This window comes from Globicephala melas, chromosome 21, assembly GCF_963455315.2.
Source record: "Globicephala melas chromosome 21, mGloMel1.2, whole genome shotgun sequence".
NCBI lineage: Eukaryota > Metazoa > Chordata > Mammalia > Artiodactyla > Delphinidae > Globicephala > Globicephala melas.
Window position 1 is genome coordinate 18,368,932 of NC_083334.1, and position 20,042 is coordinate 18,388,973.

General features: G+C 37.0%; 1 protein-coding gene across 2 annotated transcripts in view; it reads left to right on the plus strand.

The window, feature by feature from the left end:
• The window catches only part of MSR1 (macrophage scavenger receptor 1), a 67,837-nt gene that overhangs the window by 26,904 nt on the left and 20,891 nt on the right, over positions 1 to 20,042 (plus strand). For both annotated transcript variants that reach the window (XM_070044626.1, XM_060291600.2), the window contains exons 6-8: positions 5,144 to 5,224; positions 8,151 to 8,240; positions 13,599 to 13,652. In XM_070044626.1, the coding sequence (XP_069900727.1) occupies positions 5,144 to 5,224; positions 8,151 to 8,240; positions 13,599 to 13,652 (225 nt within the window). The remainder of the gene's footprint in view (positions 1 to 5,143; positions 5,225 to 8,150; positions 8,241 to 13,598; positions 13,653 to 20,042) is intronic.

Genomic DNA, 20,042 nt, shown 5'->3' on the forward strand with positions numbered 1-20,042 from the left:
TACATCCTGCCTCATGGCTTTTCCTTCACTTGAAAGAATATCTTTCCTCTTCTATTTGTATCTGAAAATATCTTATCTATCATTAATGTCCATAGATGACATACATGCAACCTCTTCCATGAAGCTTTCTCTGGTCCCACTGTAGTAATACTCTTGCTGACATTTATATCTTGCTTACTTTTGAACATTAAGTATTCTTTCACAAGAGAATTCCTAATATGATTGTCATATCTAAAAATATCTCATACTGTCTTCTATCGAAATGTTGTCTCTTACTGGAAACAGTAAGTTCATTAAAATTACGGGCTAGTTTTTATATCCTCTACAGCATCTAGTCATAATTTTTAATAAATATTAAACTATAACCCAAGAGAGACATTGTATTAATTAATGAGTGCTTTATCTAATGTTGGTTGTAGGATCAGTGTCATTACTTGGTGTCCCTCCTCTTTTATGTTAGCAATTACTAAATATTTATGAAGATTAAAGAGGTAGAGATATTTTAATATATTTCTCAAGTAATTATAGCAATTAAAGTCTAAAGGACTAAATGAAATTTCATTGTTGAAATGAAATGGTGAAGCAGAATTTGGTGGGGAGTGGGGGATAACATGACTTTAAAAGACAAAGTTGTTAAACATTTGAGGAAGGAACTTAAGAGAAATTAAGAGAAATAAAATATGACTCATTGCTGAAAGCAGTGGTTATGTGGAAAAATTTTAAGCATATTTTTTTTCCAGAAACTAAAAGCACCAAAAAGAGAAAAAAATGTATCAGTTGATCAATTGTCATGATAAAGAAGAAGAAGTGATTGATAGAATTTGAATTTGGAGATTTGTGCAATTAATTATTGGGATTTAAGAAATGAATTGTGTCTTTAACCACTATGTAAAAGAAAAATTCATCTCAGGAATAATGAAAGAACAGATGCCCAAAATGAAATCAATTAATTTTGGAAAAGTATAGCCTAGAACATCAGGAAAGAAGTATTCTAGTTCTGATTTTACCCAACTGGCTTTAAGACCTTGGGAATTCACTCTCAGACCTCTATAATTATGTTTGACTAAGCAAGCTTTAAGGCTTCGTCCAGATTAAACACCTCTAAGTCAGTGAGCATGAAAACTGGAAGAAAAAAGAAAAAAAATAAAGAGGTTTAAATAGCAGCAGCCTAGAAGACTTGGCGGATTTTTATGGTGATCTACATGTGAGGCAGGATTGAGAACAAAGTAGGAAATTTATGATCGTAATGAACACGACATGGAGAAGAATAGCTCTGGAAATTTTGGCAGATATTATTAGTGCTATGTTATCATCTGAGGATTTTAAATGATGTGATGTTCCTGGGTTTTCTTTCCCAGTAAATTGGGTAATTTTGATCTATGATATTTTTAAATTACTGAGTATTTTAAATCAGTACATCTCTGTGGCTAAGTAGATGTCTTAGTTTTCCTTAAAAACAAAAAATCATAGGGAGACAGCTAATAGCGGATTTGGTGGTGTGTTTTATAGAGGGAATTGTTCATGGCAAATTACTGCTATAGCATTTATGAATTATCCCTCTAACTTTGCAGTTAGATGGTACTAAAGATGATGAAAAATAGTGGAATTCTTATGGGTTCTTGATCTAGGGCAGATCAGATGTTTCGAACAATATTAATCTAGTGTCCTTTGACATATGTTAGCAAGAGAGCTACCAGGAAGCATTGTGTCCATTATTGATGCACAGAGGTGGTTGTTGATGTGATTACGGGACAGAATTTTGAAAGGTTAAATAGTAACTCAGAACCAAGAAGGTGACTACAATAGACTTGAAGTCTCAGACTTAAAGTTCTTCATTCTTTTTTTCCATAACGTGGCAGAATAAATGGCTACATTTCTTTATGTAGAATGATACATAAAAACAAATGTCTGTTGATGCAGACATTTGTTTTTAAACTGAAATAAATGAATGAATGAGGGTGGAATAGACAAAATATATTCACACCAGATTTTAATAAAGAACCCTCTAGATTAGTCCAGCTGCAGTATGATAAGGATGTGAGCAACAGCAGGATTGGAGAGACCAGTTTTGGAAGGTAGATGAGAGCATTACGTTGATAATGTTCTCAAAAGTTCTACATAAGAAGCTAAGAGAAAGTAGTATATGATCTGTGTACTTCTATCCCTCCAAACTACCAAAAAGACACTTAAACCATTGAGATGCTTTCCACAGTTTGCTCTAGGCAGTCGAAGACACATAACAAATTACAGAATTTAAACAGAATGTAATGGGTGAGATTAATGTTACATGAAGACTAAGATAACAATAAAAATGTAACATCCAACACACTCAGAACTCTTGAAGGAAAGACTTTACCTGGTTTTCTTACTCTGGGATTCAAGTACCTGGTATCAGCATTTTTATATAGAAATAGACAAAGAGGGATCTTTAACCCTGAATTTTATAAAATAGCATAGATGTATTTGTTATGATTGAGTTAGTGCTCCAACATTTGAGCTGTGTACAGTTACTATACATAGTTACATGCAAAATAATTGAAAAGATAGTGAGTTCCATTTCTTACTTATTAAAGAAATGGTGAAAACTCTTGATCTCAGAGGCTAAGAGCCCAGAGCTAATCTGTGTCCCTTGTTTCTTGTCTCACACCTTCTAGTTTTTCCTGGAATGTCTGTCTTGCTTTAGAGCCCTAATCACTGAATCACAGTCTTTTCATGTGCAATTTTTTTTCAAAATGCCATCCTGGAGTACTGTGGATTTGCTTCCCTTTAATTTGCTCAGCAAAATTCAAGCTGCAAATTGAGTCTTTCTGTCCTGCTTGCCCCCTCCATTGTCACTGTGCAGAGATGAATGAACCGCAGCTGTGTTCACGGTTGTGGGAATTAAAACCCCTTTGTTGGGAGAAACTACATTCTGCAGGAATAGAAGATGCGTAGATTCCCATTGATGTAGAACCATGACATCTCTTGTGGACACCTTAATATATGTTTCCATCATTAAGCTATAGCTTAGGAGAATTTGCTAGTTGTTACTACAACTACTTAATGCCCAGTAGTATGCAATTTGCATGATGATTATGTAAAAAACAAAAAACAAAAAATATACAACAAAAACAGAAAATAAATGTTAGTGATTATTCTCTTAAGATGATAGAATTATGTATTATATTTTCCTCATTTTTTCTAGGCTTTTATATTTCCTATAGTATGTAGTTACTATTGTAATGAAAATGCAATAAAACCTTACAGCCCAATGGTGTGTATGAAGGGAAATGAATGATGTGCCATTGAGAAGAGCAACGATATCTGGAAAATTAAGTCACCAGGGAAGGAAGGTGCTAAAACTCAAGTTGGACCTTGAAAAATCAGAAACAGATCAGAAAAATGGAGAGAGGCAAGGGACAAGGATTTCAAAAGAAGCAAAGAAAATGGACAGAATATATTTACTCATAAGATTATCATTATTTATGGAGCCCCTTCTTAGAATCTTTCAAGTATCATATCTCCCCACCCGATTAAAATTTGTAAACAAGTGCTCTCTAACCAGTGATGCTAAACATAGTTGTGTGTTATCCTTGCTGTCCTTGAACCACGGAAATTGAAAATGACTCTTTTAAAACATCACTATTTGATTATTCTATGGTATGTCCAGGTTCATTTCTTCCTTTTGGAATTGAAAAGAAATTGCTAAGTGTTCTGCTTTAAAGGAAAGGAATAACACTTGTCCTGTGGCACTCCATGTAGAAGAGGGACATACTCAGTGCCATCATTCTAAAGAGGTGATCACTAGATATCTGTTTTGCTGGGCACAGAAAATTCAAATGACTAAATCAGTGTTGATCAAACTCAGTACTGGGGGACACCTTGGTAATTGTCATGCCAGGTAGTCAAAATTTTCCCTGCAACCTCTCCGACTTATTTTATAATGTCTATATCTATCTAGGGATTCTACCTAATATTTTACTTGAAAAGTTATTCCTTTACTCATTTTCACTTTCCTGCCCTTCCCCGCATCTTTCTACTTACCCAGCATTCTCTTTCTTCTCATTCTCCCCATTCTTCAAAATCCCCTTCGCATCCTACCTCCTCAATTAAGTCTTTTCAACCACTGCTCCTCTTGCTGATCTGCATTTTTCTAATATCCGAGGGTATCATTTTCAATGATAGGGTTTTTGGTTGTCTACTTTGTGTGGATTTTTGTTTCCCTTGAGGGTATCACACATGACTTGACTTATACATTTTCCACAGAGCATCTAAATTAATATAGTGAAATCTGCCTGGTGGTGAGGTAACAGGGTGATGCTCCCAGAAGCTTAATCATCAACCTTCTGGTTCCAGCCAGTGTGGGGTCTACATACTAGTGGTCAGCGTGTAGTCACCATCCTCCACATGGGTGAAGGGCTTAGTTTCTACAGATCGACTAAAAGATATGTGTCAGATTGTCATGTATACCCATTGAGGAGGAACTAGGACTCCGAACTATCATTCTAGCTACCTTGCTTGACTGCTTCTCCTTTGTTTCTGCATCCCCTCACTCCTCTCATTGTTAACTCCTTGTGCCTGCTCTTTGGGGCTCAGGGAAGGCCTAGGAAACTAAAGCCTTTTTTCTGCAAACAAGAAACAGGGCACCTGGAGGGTGCTTTTGTACCCAGGAAGGCCCTGCAGGGTCCTGCTTGGTTTCAATCCCCCTTTTCTTTGATATTCCTCAGTCCTGAGGGGAACAGGGGTAGGTCAAGAAGGGGAATAAAATTTTGGATAGAGAGGTTAATCATAAACTTGGCAAGGGAGCTCAGTTTTAGGGGCACTGGGTTTCATACCCAGTAGCTACACAATACTAATGTGGATTTGTGCCATCATTGATTGACTCACTGTCTTTCTCTGCCCCCAGCATCTGAGAACCTAGTACACTGCTTGGCACACAGAAGTATTTAGTCCGTAATTAGGTTGTCTAACTTAGAGCTATCTCATTGCACTACTCAGTAGCAGGGTATGCTTCCATTCAGGAAGGTTAGTCTCATTCATTCTGTGTAATTGTGCAACAAATAAAAGGCTTTGGATTTACCTACGTAACTGTCTTGACAAATGACAAATCTATTTTACCTATGCTTTAAGCCTATGATCAGTAATTGTCATTTATTTTTTAAAGGTCCTCCTGGACCTCCAGGTGAAAAAGGAGATAGAGGTCCCACTGGAGAAGTTGGTCCACAAGGCATTCCAGGTCCAGTAGGTACGGTAACTACTCCATCATATACTGCAGGGCTAGGTAATGTACATCTGTGAATGTGTGTAGGGGGAATCAGTTATTTGACTGGTTCCCTGTGTGGCATGTGTGTGTGTGTATGTGTGTGTGTGTGTGTGTCCGCATGTGTATGTTTGTGTGTGTTGAGGGCATATCAAATGATATCAAATGATAATCACTATCATGTTCTGAATGGTAAGCAGTGACTCTTGATTTTTAAAGAAAGTTAAGTGCTTTAACAACATGGGGTTGTTCATTAGTCTAGAGAGTGCTCACCATATCACTGACTGCAAACAGTATTTGGCCGACCTAGTTTTAGGTCACATGTGAAGGAAAATATGAAAACCATCTTCACATTGAATATATTTGGAGGTTACCTGGTTTTTAAGATACAAAAAAAAAAAACAACTAATGTAAATCAAAGGCAAATTGGATTATACTCCTTATATGGTCCTTAACTGGAATTTATCTGCTTAAACCTATGCAATCTCAATGTAAATACTGACTAGAATACAGATGACTTTTCCCTTTGCTGTCAGCCACTCTCTGTATCTTACTTAGAGCAAAATTGTTTCAAATTATTTTCTTCTGTAATCCTGAAAGCAATATTTTGAAAGACAATAATAGAAGACAGAAAAAGAGAAAGAGCATGAACTTTCTTTGCTTTCAAAAAAATAAAGATAATAACAGTAACATGATCATCATGTTATTCATGGCTAGAAATCAAATACCTGCATGCTTTTTGAAGGTGGGGAGTATACTGCTCCGTCTAATGATAACTAGAATAGTTTGTGCTGCTAAAGAAATGTCTAAATACCAGGGACTTGATCTTAATTTTCTGTGTTTTGATTATATAAACTGTTCTTCTTTCTGATCAATGTATCAACCAGCCCAGGTTACATCAGAAAAACAATTTTTAAAAATGAAAAGCATGAATTTGACACATGCCAGCCCTTTATATCATAGTGCTTAAAAAGCCAATATATAAAGTTTACCTTAAAAAAAAGCTTTTAGAAATATATATATATATATATATATATATATATATATATATATATCAATTGTTGGTTTGCCTTTGAAAGTAATACCAGGTAAGATTCTTTGTTCAGAAAAGTCTTTCTACTTGACTGGCACCCAGCAGATCTTAGCAATGGTGCATTAATGTCATAAGCAGGGGAAGTAACCAGTGTTATATTATCTGCCAGAGCGGCTATTGTCAAAGGTCTGTCAACTCCTCCATTACAAATTGCAATTATCAAAGCTTTATAACTCAACCATAAAAGTTCAGTCTGGGCTACAACTTGCCTTCCAAAGCTTCATCTTGGGAACATCTTTTGTAGCTGTTTCGGAATCAAATAGAAAGAGGGATTTAAAAGTTTCAGCTTTTGTTATCACCCTAGACAGATACCGTTGCAAAGCTGCTTTGATTCTTTAAGTGAGGGTTTAGTCTGCTGCTGTTGGTATTGCTCATATACACAAATAGGCATTATCTGGCCCCTCAAAAAAGAGAGGTAGATTTCATTGTTGGAGTGATAAATTGACTCTGTTAGATTTTTAGGTTGCCATTTGAGTTGGTGCACTGCAGCAAAAATATTCAAGTTACTAGGCATCTTTCCTACCTGATTGCTGCAATCTGTTTTTTTCTTTGCCAGATTGCCTATTTGCCCCATGTTTGGTAGGGAATCAGGAAGTTAAAAGTATATGATGGACTGTCTTGATAATTCTACTTCCTGATTTAAGCAGGCTTACTAAAATCCCACCTATAGGGACTTCCCTCGTGGTCCAGTGGCTAAGACTCCGTGCTCCCAATGCAGGGGGCCCAGGTTTGATCACTGGTCACGGAACTAGATCCCACATGCTGCAACTAAGAGTTCACGTGCCTCAACTAAAGATCCCACATGCCACAACTAAAAGATCCCATGTGCCACAACTAAGACCTGGTGCAGCCAAACAAATAAATAAATAAATATTACAATGGGAGTGTTTAAAGAAAAGACAAAAGAAACCCTGTACCAACAAAACAAAACAAAAACAAACAAACAAAAAATACCTATACATGCAAATGAGCCCACTAAACTCAGCTTGACTCGAAACCATGATATGAAAATCTGAGAAGATATACGTGCTTAGTAGTATTAAATAATCAGTATATTAAATATATTATAATTGTTACTCATGTACTGGGGTGGATATTATATTAAACTGTGCTTTATCTCAAAATAATATAATAGAAATTCATTTCAGCATGCCATTTCCTTGGAAGCATGCCAAGGAGAATTACCTATAACCTTTTACTTTAAAAAAATGTTTAGTGAATACTTTCCCTGTGCCTGGGACACACACACACACACACACACACACACACGGCTACATTATTGTTTGGGATTACAATGGAGTATGTAAAAACAAGAGCATGAGAGATAGAGTAATATATTCCTGCACTAGGGCCTCAGTATTTTTTTAATAAATATTCTTTGATACTTCTCATTGCTTGACTTGTGATTTTTCTGGGACAAATCTTAAAAGTCCAATTTTTAGCTTACATTTCAAAGTTATCATTTCAGCTGTAGCAAAATTCTGCCATTTGAAGATTCCTGATTAGACTATATAAGGCTTCCAGTTAAAACTCTAAGATTTTTTTTTCTTGTGTGTTTTTATTTTTAGTGACAATCTGTTACATATTGAATATCTACAGGGTACTAAATGCACTATGTTTCTACTTACTGTTACTGTTATCTATCAATTTTTACACATGAAAGTTTAAGAAAGACATTGTTCCTCCATTTGGAGATTCACCTCCTTCATATCCATTAGTGAAATTAGATTGTTTCATTATTCTCTCAAATCTTCATGCAAAATGAATTATTACCACTGTTCTGGGTTTTTTTTTTTTTTTTCTTCATTTACCATATAGGTCCTCCAGGTCTTAAAGGTGATCGAGGATCCATTGGTTTTCCTGGAAGTCGAGGATTCCCAGGATCAGCGGGGAAGACCGGGAGGCCAGGTATTATGATAATGCATATTTTCTTCACAGAATATGTAAAATAAACACCAGATCATAGATATTCCTTTCAACTTCTTAGATAACAAAAACAATGGTCATCATAGTATGAAAAGCAGCACTCACATGCAGTTTATTTTCTGATCTGAAACATTTTGAAACTGATTTCTGTCCACCTGAGGAAAGTTTCTATGTCCAAAAGGAAAACAGTTCCATATAAAATCACAACAGAGGATCTGTCAACTCCACACCACTATAAATCACCATGAAGAATGGTATCTATCTTAGAATAAAGAGAGTGGAAAGACTGGTAGAGAAAAACAAACAAGCATAGTATTAACACCCCTTTAACCAAAACCGCCAAACCCTGTTAAGTTACAGTTAGCAAAATACAGGCAGACCTGAAATCCTATCCTTTACAAGATAACCTGCCTGCTACTGTATATTAGTACTTAATAATCACCATGTTCGGGCCCTTTACAATTTACATACATGATGATATTATTTCTACTCCTTATGCCGCTAGCCTAAGCTTGAATTGTGAACTGTACACAGAAATTTTAGAAGAGAGCAGGGGACAGAAAAATGCAGAACCAGTTAGCTGTATTACCAAGTGGTAAGTAATAAAACATTTGTAAAGTGGGACAAAACTAATGGAAGCTGGAAGCTGTGGAAGTAGAAAGTAGAGTGATTAACTCTGTACAGCAAGACAAGATGTTACAAAGAAAGTCGTTAGAGCTGGCCTAAAGATGCGCAGAATTCCTTTACATCTGTGGTTCTCAAACCTGAGCAGACATTAGGATTACCTATAGGGCCTGTTAAAACAGCTGACTGGGCTCCGCCTCCGGAGGACTTTCTGATACAATAGGTTAGGGATTGGGCTCCCTGGGGAATGTTTACTCCTCACAAGTTTCCAGGTGACAGTGATGATGCTGACCAGGGAGCACACTTTGAGAACCACATCTTCAGGTGAAGAAAACTGGAGAAAGAGAGACTGTAAAAATGAGAGCAGGGGTAGAGTAATAAATCCCTTGACAAAAGATATTCTCCGGATATTACTTCCTTATTAAAAGACTCAAATTTGGTAGAAATATGAGCAGCAGTGCCTGGTACTAGTTTAGTTATACTGCAGATTAAAGCAGTGAATGCATTCTTCCTCTACAAGAGTCCAAAGAGGGTAACAAAATTAGAAATAAAATCTACTAATTGTCATTTTCTAATTAATGACACAGCCTGGACTATCCGAGTAATATCAAAGCAAAGTGATTTCAAAGCAAAAAGATTAAGAAAGAGCAGCCCTATTTATTTTCTATTTTCTCTCCTGCTCTCCTTTTCTTCCCCACCCTGCCCTCTTCCTTCCACATGTATTAAGTACTCAATATATATATACAAGGGACAATGCTTGGTACAGGGAAATGAGAAGTAAATAAGACACAGTCCTTAACTGATAAAGTATACAAATATAGGAAGAGAAAGGGAAGACTTTCTTCTTGATCCATGGCAGATCTATAGAGCATTTACCATCTGACAGATTTACTGCAGAGAGCTCGGAGGATTTAATTGAAGTGTTATCTTACATATCTTCAAAATCCCTAGAGTACTCTGAACAGAACCTCATTAAATGAACTAGGTTTTCCAGCAATGTAAATAATGTGCTTCTCTCCAGTTAGACTCCTGGAGTCCATTCAAAGTCTGATTCTAAGGGTGAGTTATGGTCTTTCTTAGGAATGTCTAAAATTATAGACCACAATGAATTCCTTTATTTATTTGACAAACAGCTATTGAACACTCTGTGCCATTCATGGAGATATTTATAGTCGAATATATGGGTTTGGAACTCAGAGGGGAAGCCAGAGGTAGAAAGACAGAGTTGTAGCTATGCTCATATAAATGTTCACTGAAGTCAATGAATTTTAATAATCATTGATTTTAGTAATATTTTATGGGTAGGCAACAGTGAGAAGAGAAAGGGCCTAGGATAAAGCCTTGAGTGGTTCCAGACGTACAGACTGAGCAGAAAGAGCAAAGCAGCCGGAGTGAGGAAGAAAACCCAGAGAAGGTGGTGTGGAAAAAAACCAAAGGAGTTCCAAAAGTTGGTCAAGTGAGATGCAGTCAACAGAAAGCTTCTTCCATTTGTTGCTGTGAGGATGTTGCCTTTACTGAGAGCAGTTTTGGTGGGGCTGGGTGGAGTGGGGTGGAAGCCAGATTGGGGAATGCCCAGGGGTGCCGGGTGATGAGGCTGGTAGACAGCGGGGTAGAGCAGTCTGGCTCTTCAGAGGGGGAGGAAGAGATCAGGTTTTTCATTTGATTTTGTTTTTTCTTTGAAAGTGAATTTGAATACTATTTAAATGCTGACAGCAAGGTAAAATAGAGAAGTTGTTGAAGATACAGAGGAAAGAAGGGTTAAAAAGATTGTGGAAGGTTAAGAAGGTTGAAGGTGAAGAATTCAGGAAATAGAAAGAAGCATTAGGCAGAGGAGGGAAGATGTCACATCTGAATTGAAGTAGGTGAAAAGAGCTGGGCTGGACTAAATGTGCCTGTGTGTGAAGATGAGGAACCCAGTGCCTAGCTCATGGCAGGGGCTCTGAAAATGCTTGAAGTCACAATGATGCTGTTGAAAATACCTCCTCTTATATTGATATTTAAAGTTAGAGTGGCGGTATATTACATACCATCTACTTCTTACTTTTCAGTGGCTTTCAGAAATATTAGTTCTTTATTTTTGACAGAAGAGTGACATATCTGACAGGAGGTGGTTAACTCCAGGTTTTGACAAAGCCCTTGGGCTCGTTTTTAGCCTAAGATGTCATTATAAAGGAGGGAGGAATCCCTGTTCTCTAGAAAGGATGTTTTTAATGTGTTCAAGTGTGAGAAAAGATTTCCAAGTGTCGTCTGTGAGGAAATCAAGGAATCATGCTAAAATGACATAAAACATTTTTTTTTTATTTATAAGAAGAAAAGTGGGTCATTTGTTCAGCTCTCTGGCTTGAACAGAGATCAAGGTATCGTTAAAATACCTAAGACAGGGACTTCCCTGGTGGCGCAGTGGTTAAGAATCTGCCTGCCAATGCAGGGGACACAGGTTCGAGCCCTGGTCCGGGAAGATCCCACATGCTATGGAGCAACTAAGCCCGTGCACCACAACTACTGAGCCTGTGCTCTAGAGCCCGAGAGCCACAACTACCGAGCCCACGTGCCACAACTACTGAAGCCCACATGCCTAGAGCCCATGCACCGCAACAACAGAAGCCACCACAATGAGAAGCCCACGCACCGCAACGAAGAGTAGACCCCACTTGCCGCAACTAGAGGAAGCCTGCACGCAGCAACAAAGACCCAACTCAGCCAAAAAATAAATAAATAAATTTATTTAAAAAATAAAATACCCAAGACAAACTACAACATGAAAAAACTTCCCAGAGTAATTTTACAATTATTTTCTAATTCTGAAAATAACGCTAGAATGATAAAATTAAGCTTGTTTATTATATTATCTTCTCTGAAAAGAATTAGAACTGATCAGTTACACCATTTTAACCCCCCTCCCCCAATTTTTGTTTAACATCTTAGATTTTTCCTCTTGAGGAAATCTAAAACTTTGGTATTATATCTTATAAAAGCCTACCGTCCAAAAAAAAAAAAATAGAAAAGGTTTTAGGTACTTTGTGCTAAATTAATGATTCTTGTCAATTTAATATTACCTGAAATGACTGAATCACAATTAAAAAATGAATTTAATGATGTACAGTGTAATCATATATGCAAAGCAATTAGAGACTATTATACCATGATAAGGAATGGTTGGCATTTCAAAATAAAATTTTAATTGGAAATAGCTTCAGTTTTTAAGTGCTAAATCTCAATTTTCATGTTACTCATCACACATTATTTTGTATTTTTTTTAATCTGGTAAATTGGAGATCAAAAAAGTCTTCTCTAAGAGGTGAATAAGGACAAATGTTCGAAAACAAAGCATGGATAAGGCAAAGTAAACTAGAGAAACAGACCAAAAAAAACAACAAAATAATGATTAAAACTGCAAAATAAAATATAAAATAATTTTGCCATAAAAAAGTGAAATGAAAAAATCCTCTCATTCACTGAAAATAAAATTAGCTAAGTTATGTTGTAAAACAAATAAGAGCTACCATGTCTTACATGCATCTCTTAAGAGCAAGGCCCTTTATAAACATTGCTGCTAATTTTCAAGGCAAGTTTGCAATGGAGGGTACTATTTTTTCATTTGAAAGAAGAATAAACTTCAGCTCAGAAAGGTTTAAAGACTTGTTCTGAGCCACATACCTGATAAGTGGCAGAGCAAAATAATTCAACACAAGAGAATCTAAAATTATTGTTATTATTCCAAAGCTCATGATCTTTGAACTATGCCCTTTGAGCTCTTGGATGAAAAGAGAACAGTCCTTGATTTTGCTGGAGGAAATCAAGAACATTAATGAAGATTTTGACTTAGAGATAGATGGCTCTATGGTCAGTCCTGCATTTATGCCAGGAAGGTGATTACTTACAAGACATATCTGACGACTCTTGGAAGAAGAATCGATATGTGAGAACAGCACCCCTCTAGTGAGATGCAGTTGTCATCGTTGAATTTTCTTGTTGGTACTAAGGGCTTAACCTCTGGATATAGCTTTAGGAACCTTAGGTGAAATAACAACCCATTAGCAAAGAGCAGGGTCTTAACAATGTTTCCATATAAGGTCCTGACCCTTATTAGCACAGGGTCTGTAGCACACCTCTAAAGTATGTGAATGAGGTTTCTCGAAGCCGAAAGTAACTATCTAGAGGGTTAGACACCCCTCAGACCTTCCCAGCTTCCCCCAAGACTGAGGTAATTGGGATCTCACCACTCCCAGAAATTCATTCACAGCTCCATCTTTGCTAGGCTTCACATAAAAGAAATAGAAAACAAGACAGACAAATTGTAATGGGAACAGAAAAACAAGGTTTGGGATAAGATGGAGGATACCAGGCTTTCTGGGAGAGGGAGGAAGACACAAAGAAGGAGGAGGAAAAGGAGTGTGAATAATCCCAAACAAACTGCTTACACCTCAGTTTTGCCTACTTTAGGAAAATGGAACATTTAGTGTCCTGGTAAGTAATCTGAGATAATGTATGTAAAGGACCTACCCATATAATGCTAAGTTCATAAGAGGGTTTCTAAAATGATAGCTATTAGTATTATCATCATCATCGTCATCAACATTATTATGTCTGAAAATCTGTAGATTGTTATACGTTGTTATTCTAGATGACCTTGTGTTGCTGTCTCCATTTCAAGTGCTGTGAATTGCCTAAATTTAAAAAAGTTTTTTCTTTTTATTTATTTTTATTTTTTTAAAGGAAATTCTGGACAAAAAGGCCAGAAGGGGGAAAAAGGGAGTGGAAGCGTGCTAAGTAAGTTTATGGTTTCTTGGTTTTTTTGTGTGTGCCTTTGTAATAAACAAGCTTGTGATAGTGGTGGTCTGGGCTTGAGGCAAAGGTTGAGAACTTCAGTGTTGATCCATGGGGATTCTCTGGAAGTCAGCCACAGCTTTCTACAAATAAACTGTGCTAACTGGTGTAAAACAAATAGATTAAATTATACTACTCTAAATCTCATTACCCATTTGTATTTAGTTTTTGTGATGAGTGTAATTTTCTAAAAATTTCACATAGAAAATTGTTCAATTTTCAAGCCAATTTCAATCTGCTGAAAGAGAATCAAGCTTATGAATAGAAACAATACAGCCTCCCTACCTACTAACTGAAATAACTGAAATGTTACATATAGGAATTTGAACAATCTAAGAACAGGCTAATTCTCTGACAGCTGGGGTATTTTTGTGTGTTTTGTTTTGTTTTGATAAAAACTCGAGAAGTGGTATTCGATATCCCAGACCTTCAAAACTGCAACAGAATAGATTTCACAACAGGGATCTCTGTGGGTGGAATGCTGACCTCATGTTCCAATGTAGAGAATCTGTACATTGGATCTTGAAAACTAGATATTAGATAAGATATCTTCAGTAGTCACAGTGCCATAAGTCAATGGTTGTGTGTCTAGGCCAAATCTACCAGATATAATGAAAGGATTTTGAAAGGGAATGAGGAATCCACACTTGATTTCTCAGAAACCAAGGGTTCCTCCTCTGTGTTCCTAGTTGGAGCTGCATGTAGTGTGTGTGTGTGTGTGTGTGTGTGTGTGTGTGTGTGTGTGAGAGAGAGAGAGAGAGAGAGAGAGAGAGAGAGAGAATAAGTGATACACACACAGCTATCATAATCTTTACCCATCAAGGGTCTGTTTTAGGCAGATTTTCACAAATCCTTTAATGGATCCCCAAATCTAGCAGTTTTCAGTTGTAATTATTGTTTAAAAAATACAGTCCCAGTTTCTCTGTCGTAGTAAAAATAATTATTTTTACCTCATACACTGTGTTGATGCCACATTTAGGCAACTTAGGGTCACCATTGTGAATGCCAGCCATTTAAGTGTGGTGTAACTACATGATGCTTTCTACAGTTGTTTTCATAATTGTTTGCATTGTTGAAGTGTGTTTGCCCCTAAATTGAACAACACTGAGTATTGTGTGTCTCCTCAAAGTGCTTTAGTGTTAGTCAATGATTATTATTGTTGTTATTATTATATTAAGATAATAGAAACAATAGGAAAAATTCTCCTTTGTGTCCATTTATTCTTTGATGTGATCACTTTGATCTGTTGTTTTACTTTTTATTCCATTTCTTCTCTTTTCTCCTTGTCACTCCATTTATTTTCTCTGAACTCCTGTGTAACTCTTCCCTATCTGCATGTTTATTTCTATCTTTATCTCTACCTTTATCTTTGATTCTTCTTTATCTCCTTTTCTCCTTTTCCTGAGACTTTCTCTGAGCTTCTTAACCTTGACTCTGGTTAAGCTTGGCAAATAAGGGACACCTTTATTTTGTAGCCTGTTAATCTAACACCCACACTGTCTTTTGTTACCTGAGGTTATCAAATGCTTTGAATTTTTTTTTTTTCAGATACGTTCAGATATGTTTTCAGTTACAGATATTTTCATGGCTGTTTTGAAGTTTACGTGCTTGCTTTCTTTGAGGAAGTATTAAGAGAGATTTCTGTGTATAAATGTGTGTGTGTGTACATAGCCTCCAGATTCCTCTCCACGTACCCAGCCCCTCATGGAGAGTATATAATGCCTTAATGTTTCAAAAAGACAGAAAGAATCAAATACAGAAACATCTATACAGTGTGTTCTGTTTTCTCCTTATTTAAGTTAATATGCCAGTCATCTGCTATGGCAGTGTATGTGGCTCTTTTCTCTCAGTGGCTACACACTATTCCATTATATAGCGCTACCATAATTAGCATAATGTATCATTCAGTTCCCTAGTCATGAACACTTGATGATTTTTCTTTGCTTTAGCTTGGCTTTAAGAAACAGTGCTACATTCAGCACTCTTTTACATGATCTTGTGAGAATATTTTTTAATAGAGAATTTGCTAGCAGTTGAATCAATAGTTCAAAGGTGACGTGCATTTTACAATTTGATGGATTCTTACAAATGGCTTCCAAAAGGTTGTGCCAATTTGTTCCCTGTGAAAGTGCGTGATTCCCCACATATTCAATTAATTCTGGTTTATGAAAGTTTATATTGAATTATTTTGCTGTACTTTTAGAAAATATTTTTCAAGCATGATTTAAATATAACAAAAATAATCATTGATTTCCTCTTTTGTTTTTTGGTTCAGCTTTTTAAAATTAATTTTTATTAGAGTGTAGTTGATTTACAATATTGTATTGGTTTCTGCTGTATAGCAAAGTGAACTAGTTATACATATAGATATATCCACTCTTTTTTAGATTCTATTCCCATATAGGTCATTACAGAGTACTGAGTAGAGTTCCCTGTGCTATACAGTAAGTTATTATTAGTTATCTATTTTATATAAGTATGTATATGTCAATCCCAATCTTGAAATTTATACCCCCCCTTCCCCCTTGGTAACCACAACTTTGTTTTCTACATCTCTGACTCTATTTCTGTTTTGTAAATAGGTTCATTTGTACCATTTTTTAAGATTCCACATATAAGCAATATCATATGGTCTTTGTCTTTCTCTGTTTGACTTACTTCACTCAGTATGACAATCTCTAGGTCAGTCCATGTCACTGCAAATGGCATTATTTCATTCTTTTTTATGGCTGACTAATATTTTATTGTATATATATACCACACCTTCTTTATCCATTCCTCTGTTGGAGGACCTTTAGGTTGCTTCTATGTCCTGGCTGTTGTAAATAGTGCTGCAATGAACATCGGGGTACATGTATCTTTTCGAATTATGGTTTTCTCTGGATATATGCCCAGGAGTGGGATTGCTGGATCATATGGTAGCTCTATTTTTAGTTTTTAAAGGAACCTCCATACTGTTCTCCATAGTGGCTGTACAAATTTACATTCCTACCAACAGTATAGGAGGGTTCCCTTTTCTCCACACCCTCTACAGCATTTATTGTTTGTAGATTTTTTAATGATGGCCATTCTGACTGGTGTGAGGTGATACCTCATTATAGTTTTGATTTGCATTTCTCTAATAATTAGCGATGTTGAGCATCTTTTCATGTGCCTCTTGGCCATCTGTATGTCCTCTTTGGAGAAATGTTTATTTAGATCTTCCACCCATTTTTTGATTGGGTTTGCTTTTTTGATATTGAGCTGCATAAGCTGTTTGTATATTTTGGAGATTAATCCCTTGTTGGTCACTTCGTTTGCAAATATTTTCTCCGATTCTGTGGGTTTTCTTTTCATTTTGTTATGGGTGCCTTTGCTGTGCAAAAGCTTTTAAGTTTAATTAGGTCCCATTTGTTTATTTTTGTTTTTATTTTCATTACTCTGGGAGGTGGATCAGAAAAGATCTATCACATCTTGCTGTGATTTATGTCAGAGAGTGTTCTCCCTGTGATTTCCTCTAAGAGTTTTATAGGATCTAGTCTTACATTTAGGTCTTTAATCCATTTTGAGTTTATTTTTGTGTATGGTGTTAGAGAATGTTCTAATTTCATTCTTATTTCCTCTTTTACATATGTGTCAGGACCAGCATAACTCCCTGATCATATTAGGGCAGGCCCCTTTGAAGATCAGGTGGGTTGGGCGGGACACCCTGTGCTACCATCTCACTAAAAGGACCTTCACCTCTGGACAAGTCACAGCACAACTGATTCCAAGATCCCTTTGTGGCTCCTCCAGACAACCTTGGTTCCCGAATGGTGCCTGGCTTCCGCTTGCCTTCCTCTCCTGGTCCTTGGTACTGTTTGGCTCTCTGCTCCCTTGCTCATACCTCTACCCACTCCAGCACCCCACCATCACCACCGTCCTGAGCTGGGACGCCTCCCAGGTACTGACTGGCGGGCTGTTCCTACCTTCCTCAGAGCTAGGCCAGGAGCCCTCTGCCACCCACTCATCTAGTGTCTTCTGAACCCATCGGGTTCCAGGAGAAATCTCATGGATACCGATTATATGTGCATTCTCTACCCTCAAAAGTACCAGTCTCAACCAGAGATAGGGATGCCCTAAAAGAATCCGTTTGTTCATTCAGCATATGTTTATTGTGTACCTCCTGGAGCTGGACTAAACTGCTTATAAGATAGCCATTGTCCCTGGACTTCCTGAACTAATTGTCCCAGGAACACATAGACGTGGAAACAGGCAGTTATATAATAGAGCAGAGGTATATGGTGGGAAGGAACAGGGCTCCATAGGTGTTCAGAGTAGGTCAAGATTTTTTAATTCCTTAGAATTTTAAAAAGGTAAATTGACTTTGATTTGCTTAGTTTGCATTTATGTCTTCTTATTCTCCAATTTATGGCATATTTGTTTTCAAGTTTTATAGTGAGGTCTAGTGGAGCTGGGGCAGTTCATTCAACATTTTTGAACCAAAAAACAAAACTTGTTTCCTTAAAATACCGAGCTGTTTCAAGCAACAATATTTTGATCATAAAAAAAATTGCTGAAAAAAAAAAGATGAAATTGTTTTAGTCTAAAAAGGTCTTTTCACCAGCCTGCTGCATTTAGTATCCTTGGTAAAAGCACATGTAAAAAACAAAGTTCCTAAGTGTGCTAGTTACGTTATTGAATAAAAACTGTAAAAAAAAAATTTTTTTTAACACAACTCATTGTACTTCATGCTTTAAATATCCAGTATAGATCCTGGAGAAAAATAAATATTTCAGTAGAACTGGAGATATTTTGTGTAGGTGAAGAAAGGGCTGACAGTGAGAAAGGAGAAAATGTAAGAAAAGGCAAACTAAAAAAAGGAAAAATGTGGGATTCCATGTTAGTTTTGAATGTCTCTCTATTAATCAACAGATTGACTTTTCTCAACTCTCCTTTCCTTCAAGGTTTAACACATAGCCCCAGGATTCACAACATTAATGTTCTAGTAGAATTCTCAGTAGTGTCCCTATGTGTGTCTCCCCACTTCCATTCATTCCCCAGTGAAATGGGCATCGTATTGCCTACCTCACTGGATTGTTGTGAGGGTCACGTAAGATATTGTATGTATGCAGATGCTCTGTAATACTATAAAGTGCTTTACACTCATAAGGCATAGTTCTCAGTGGTCATGGTCTCTCTGAACTGGAGCTGCTCTTCCTCGCTGGTATAATGCAGACATTTAAAATCTGTAATCAGGACAGGAGTGAGAGCCAAATGAAAATGCAAGAAGCTAAATAAATGCCATGGACAAAAAGAGGTGCTGGAGAATCAGATAAGATTTTACATTAGATAGAGCAACGCGAGTATGACCAGATCACAAATCAATGAGTTTGAGCCGAGCAAAAGAGCATAAGTTATAAATAAAAGGAGTGACTAAACAGAGTGCACGCCAGAGGCCAGAAGCTGTCAACAGAGGTCAGAACAAAATGTCAGGCTAATAAAACGGGAGTTCCAGTCTCTGAGGAACAAAGCGTGAGCCCAAGACGCTGCTGATGAAAAAGCTCCGAGAAGTGTTGAAACAAATTAGAGTTGTCAGTGGTACTCTGGGTCTGTGCTGGCTTGACACCAAAGTCTCCAGGAAAAAAAGGGGCAGAGAGGAATCAGATCATCCTCAGTAGTAGCAAACTGGCAACGATGACGAGCCAGTTAAAGCAAACATCTGAAGATGAGTTGTATCTCTTTGCCTGTGGTTTAATTGGGTAGGACTTCCTACCCCATTCTGTACCGGGGAACAGGCAGCACCTGGGAGCCCTCTTCTTCTGCAGCAGTACTTGGTCCACACTTGCCACTGACGGCCCTGATCCCAGGGACCCTGGGGGACAATGCCAGGGGGTTCGGTTCACCAGTTATCTGACACCCCAGACTGCAGAGGGATTCTTAAGTGTGTCAAATACGAACCTGAACTTTCCAAATTAGGGGAGAAAGGCTGTTTTCTTTAGACAGAAGTAGAGGCTGAAATGCCCAGTTCAAATGCACAAATTACACCAAATTTAATAACATATAATAAAAAGAAAACAAGTCCGCACCAAGTTCTAAAGCTTGTCCTAATAGTTTGCTGTGTTCTCACCCTAACTTGAAAGTGTATGTGTTTCAAGCAAACAGAATTCCAGCCATACAATGAAACACTTTGTGTGAGGTTCTGTCCTCAATATACCAATTACTAATGTGTCATTTGTTAGTGTTTTCTACTGTGCTTTTTACCCAATAAGACTGTAATCAGGATGTGAATTTAGAGTAAATGTCTTATTTTGAAACTCATACAATGATACGAAATATCTGTGTGTCTTTCATTTAATTTCTGCTGAGGGCTCA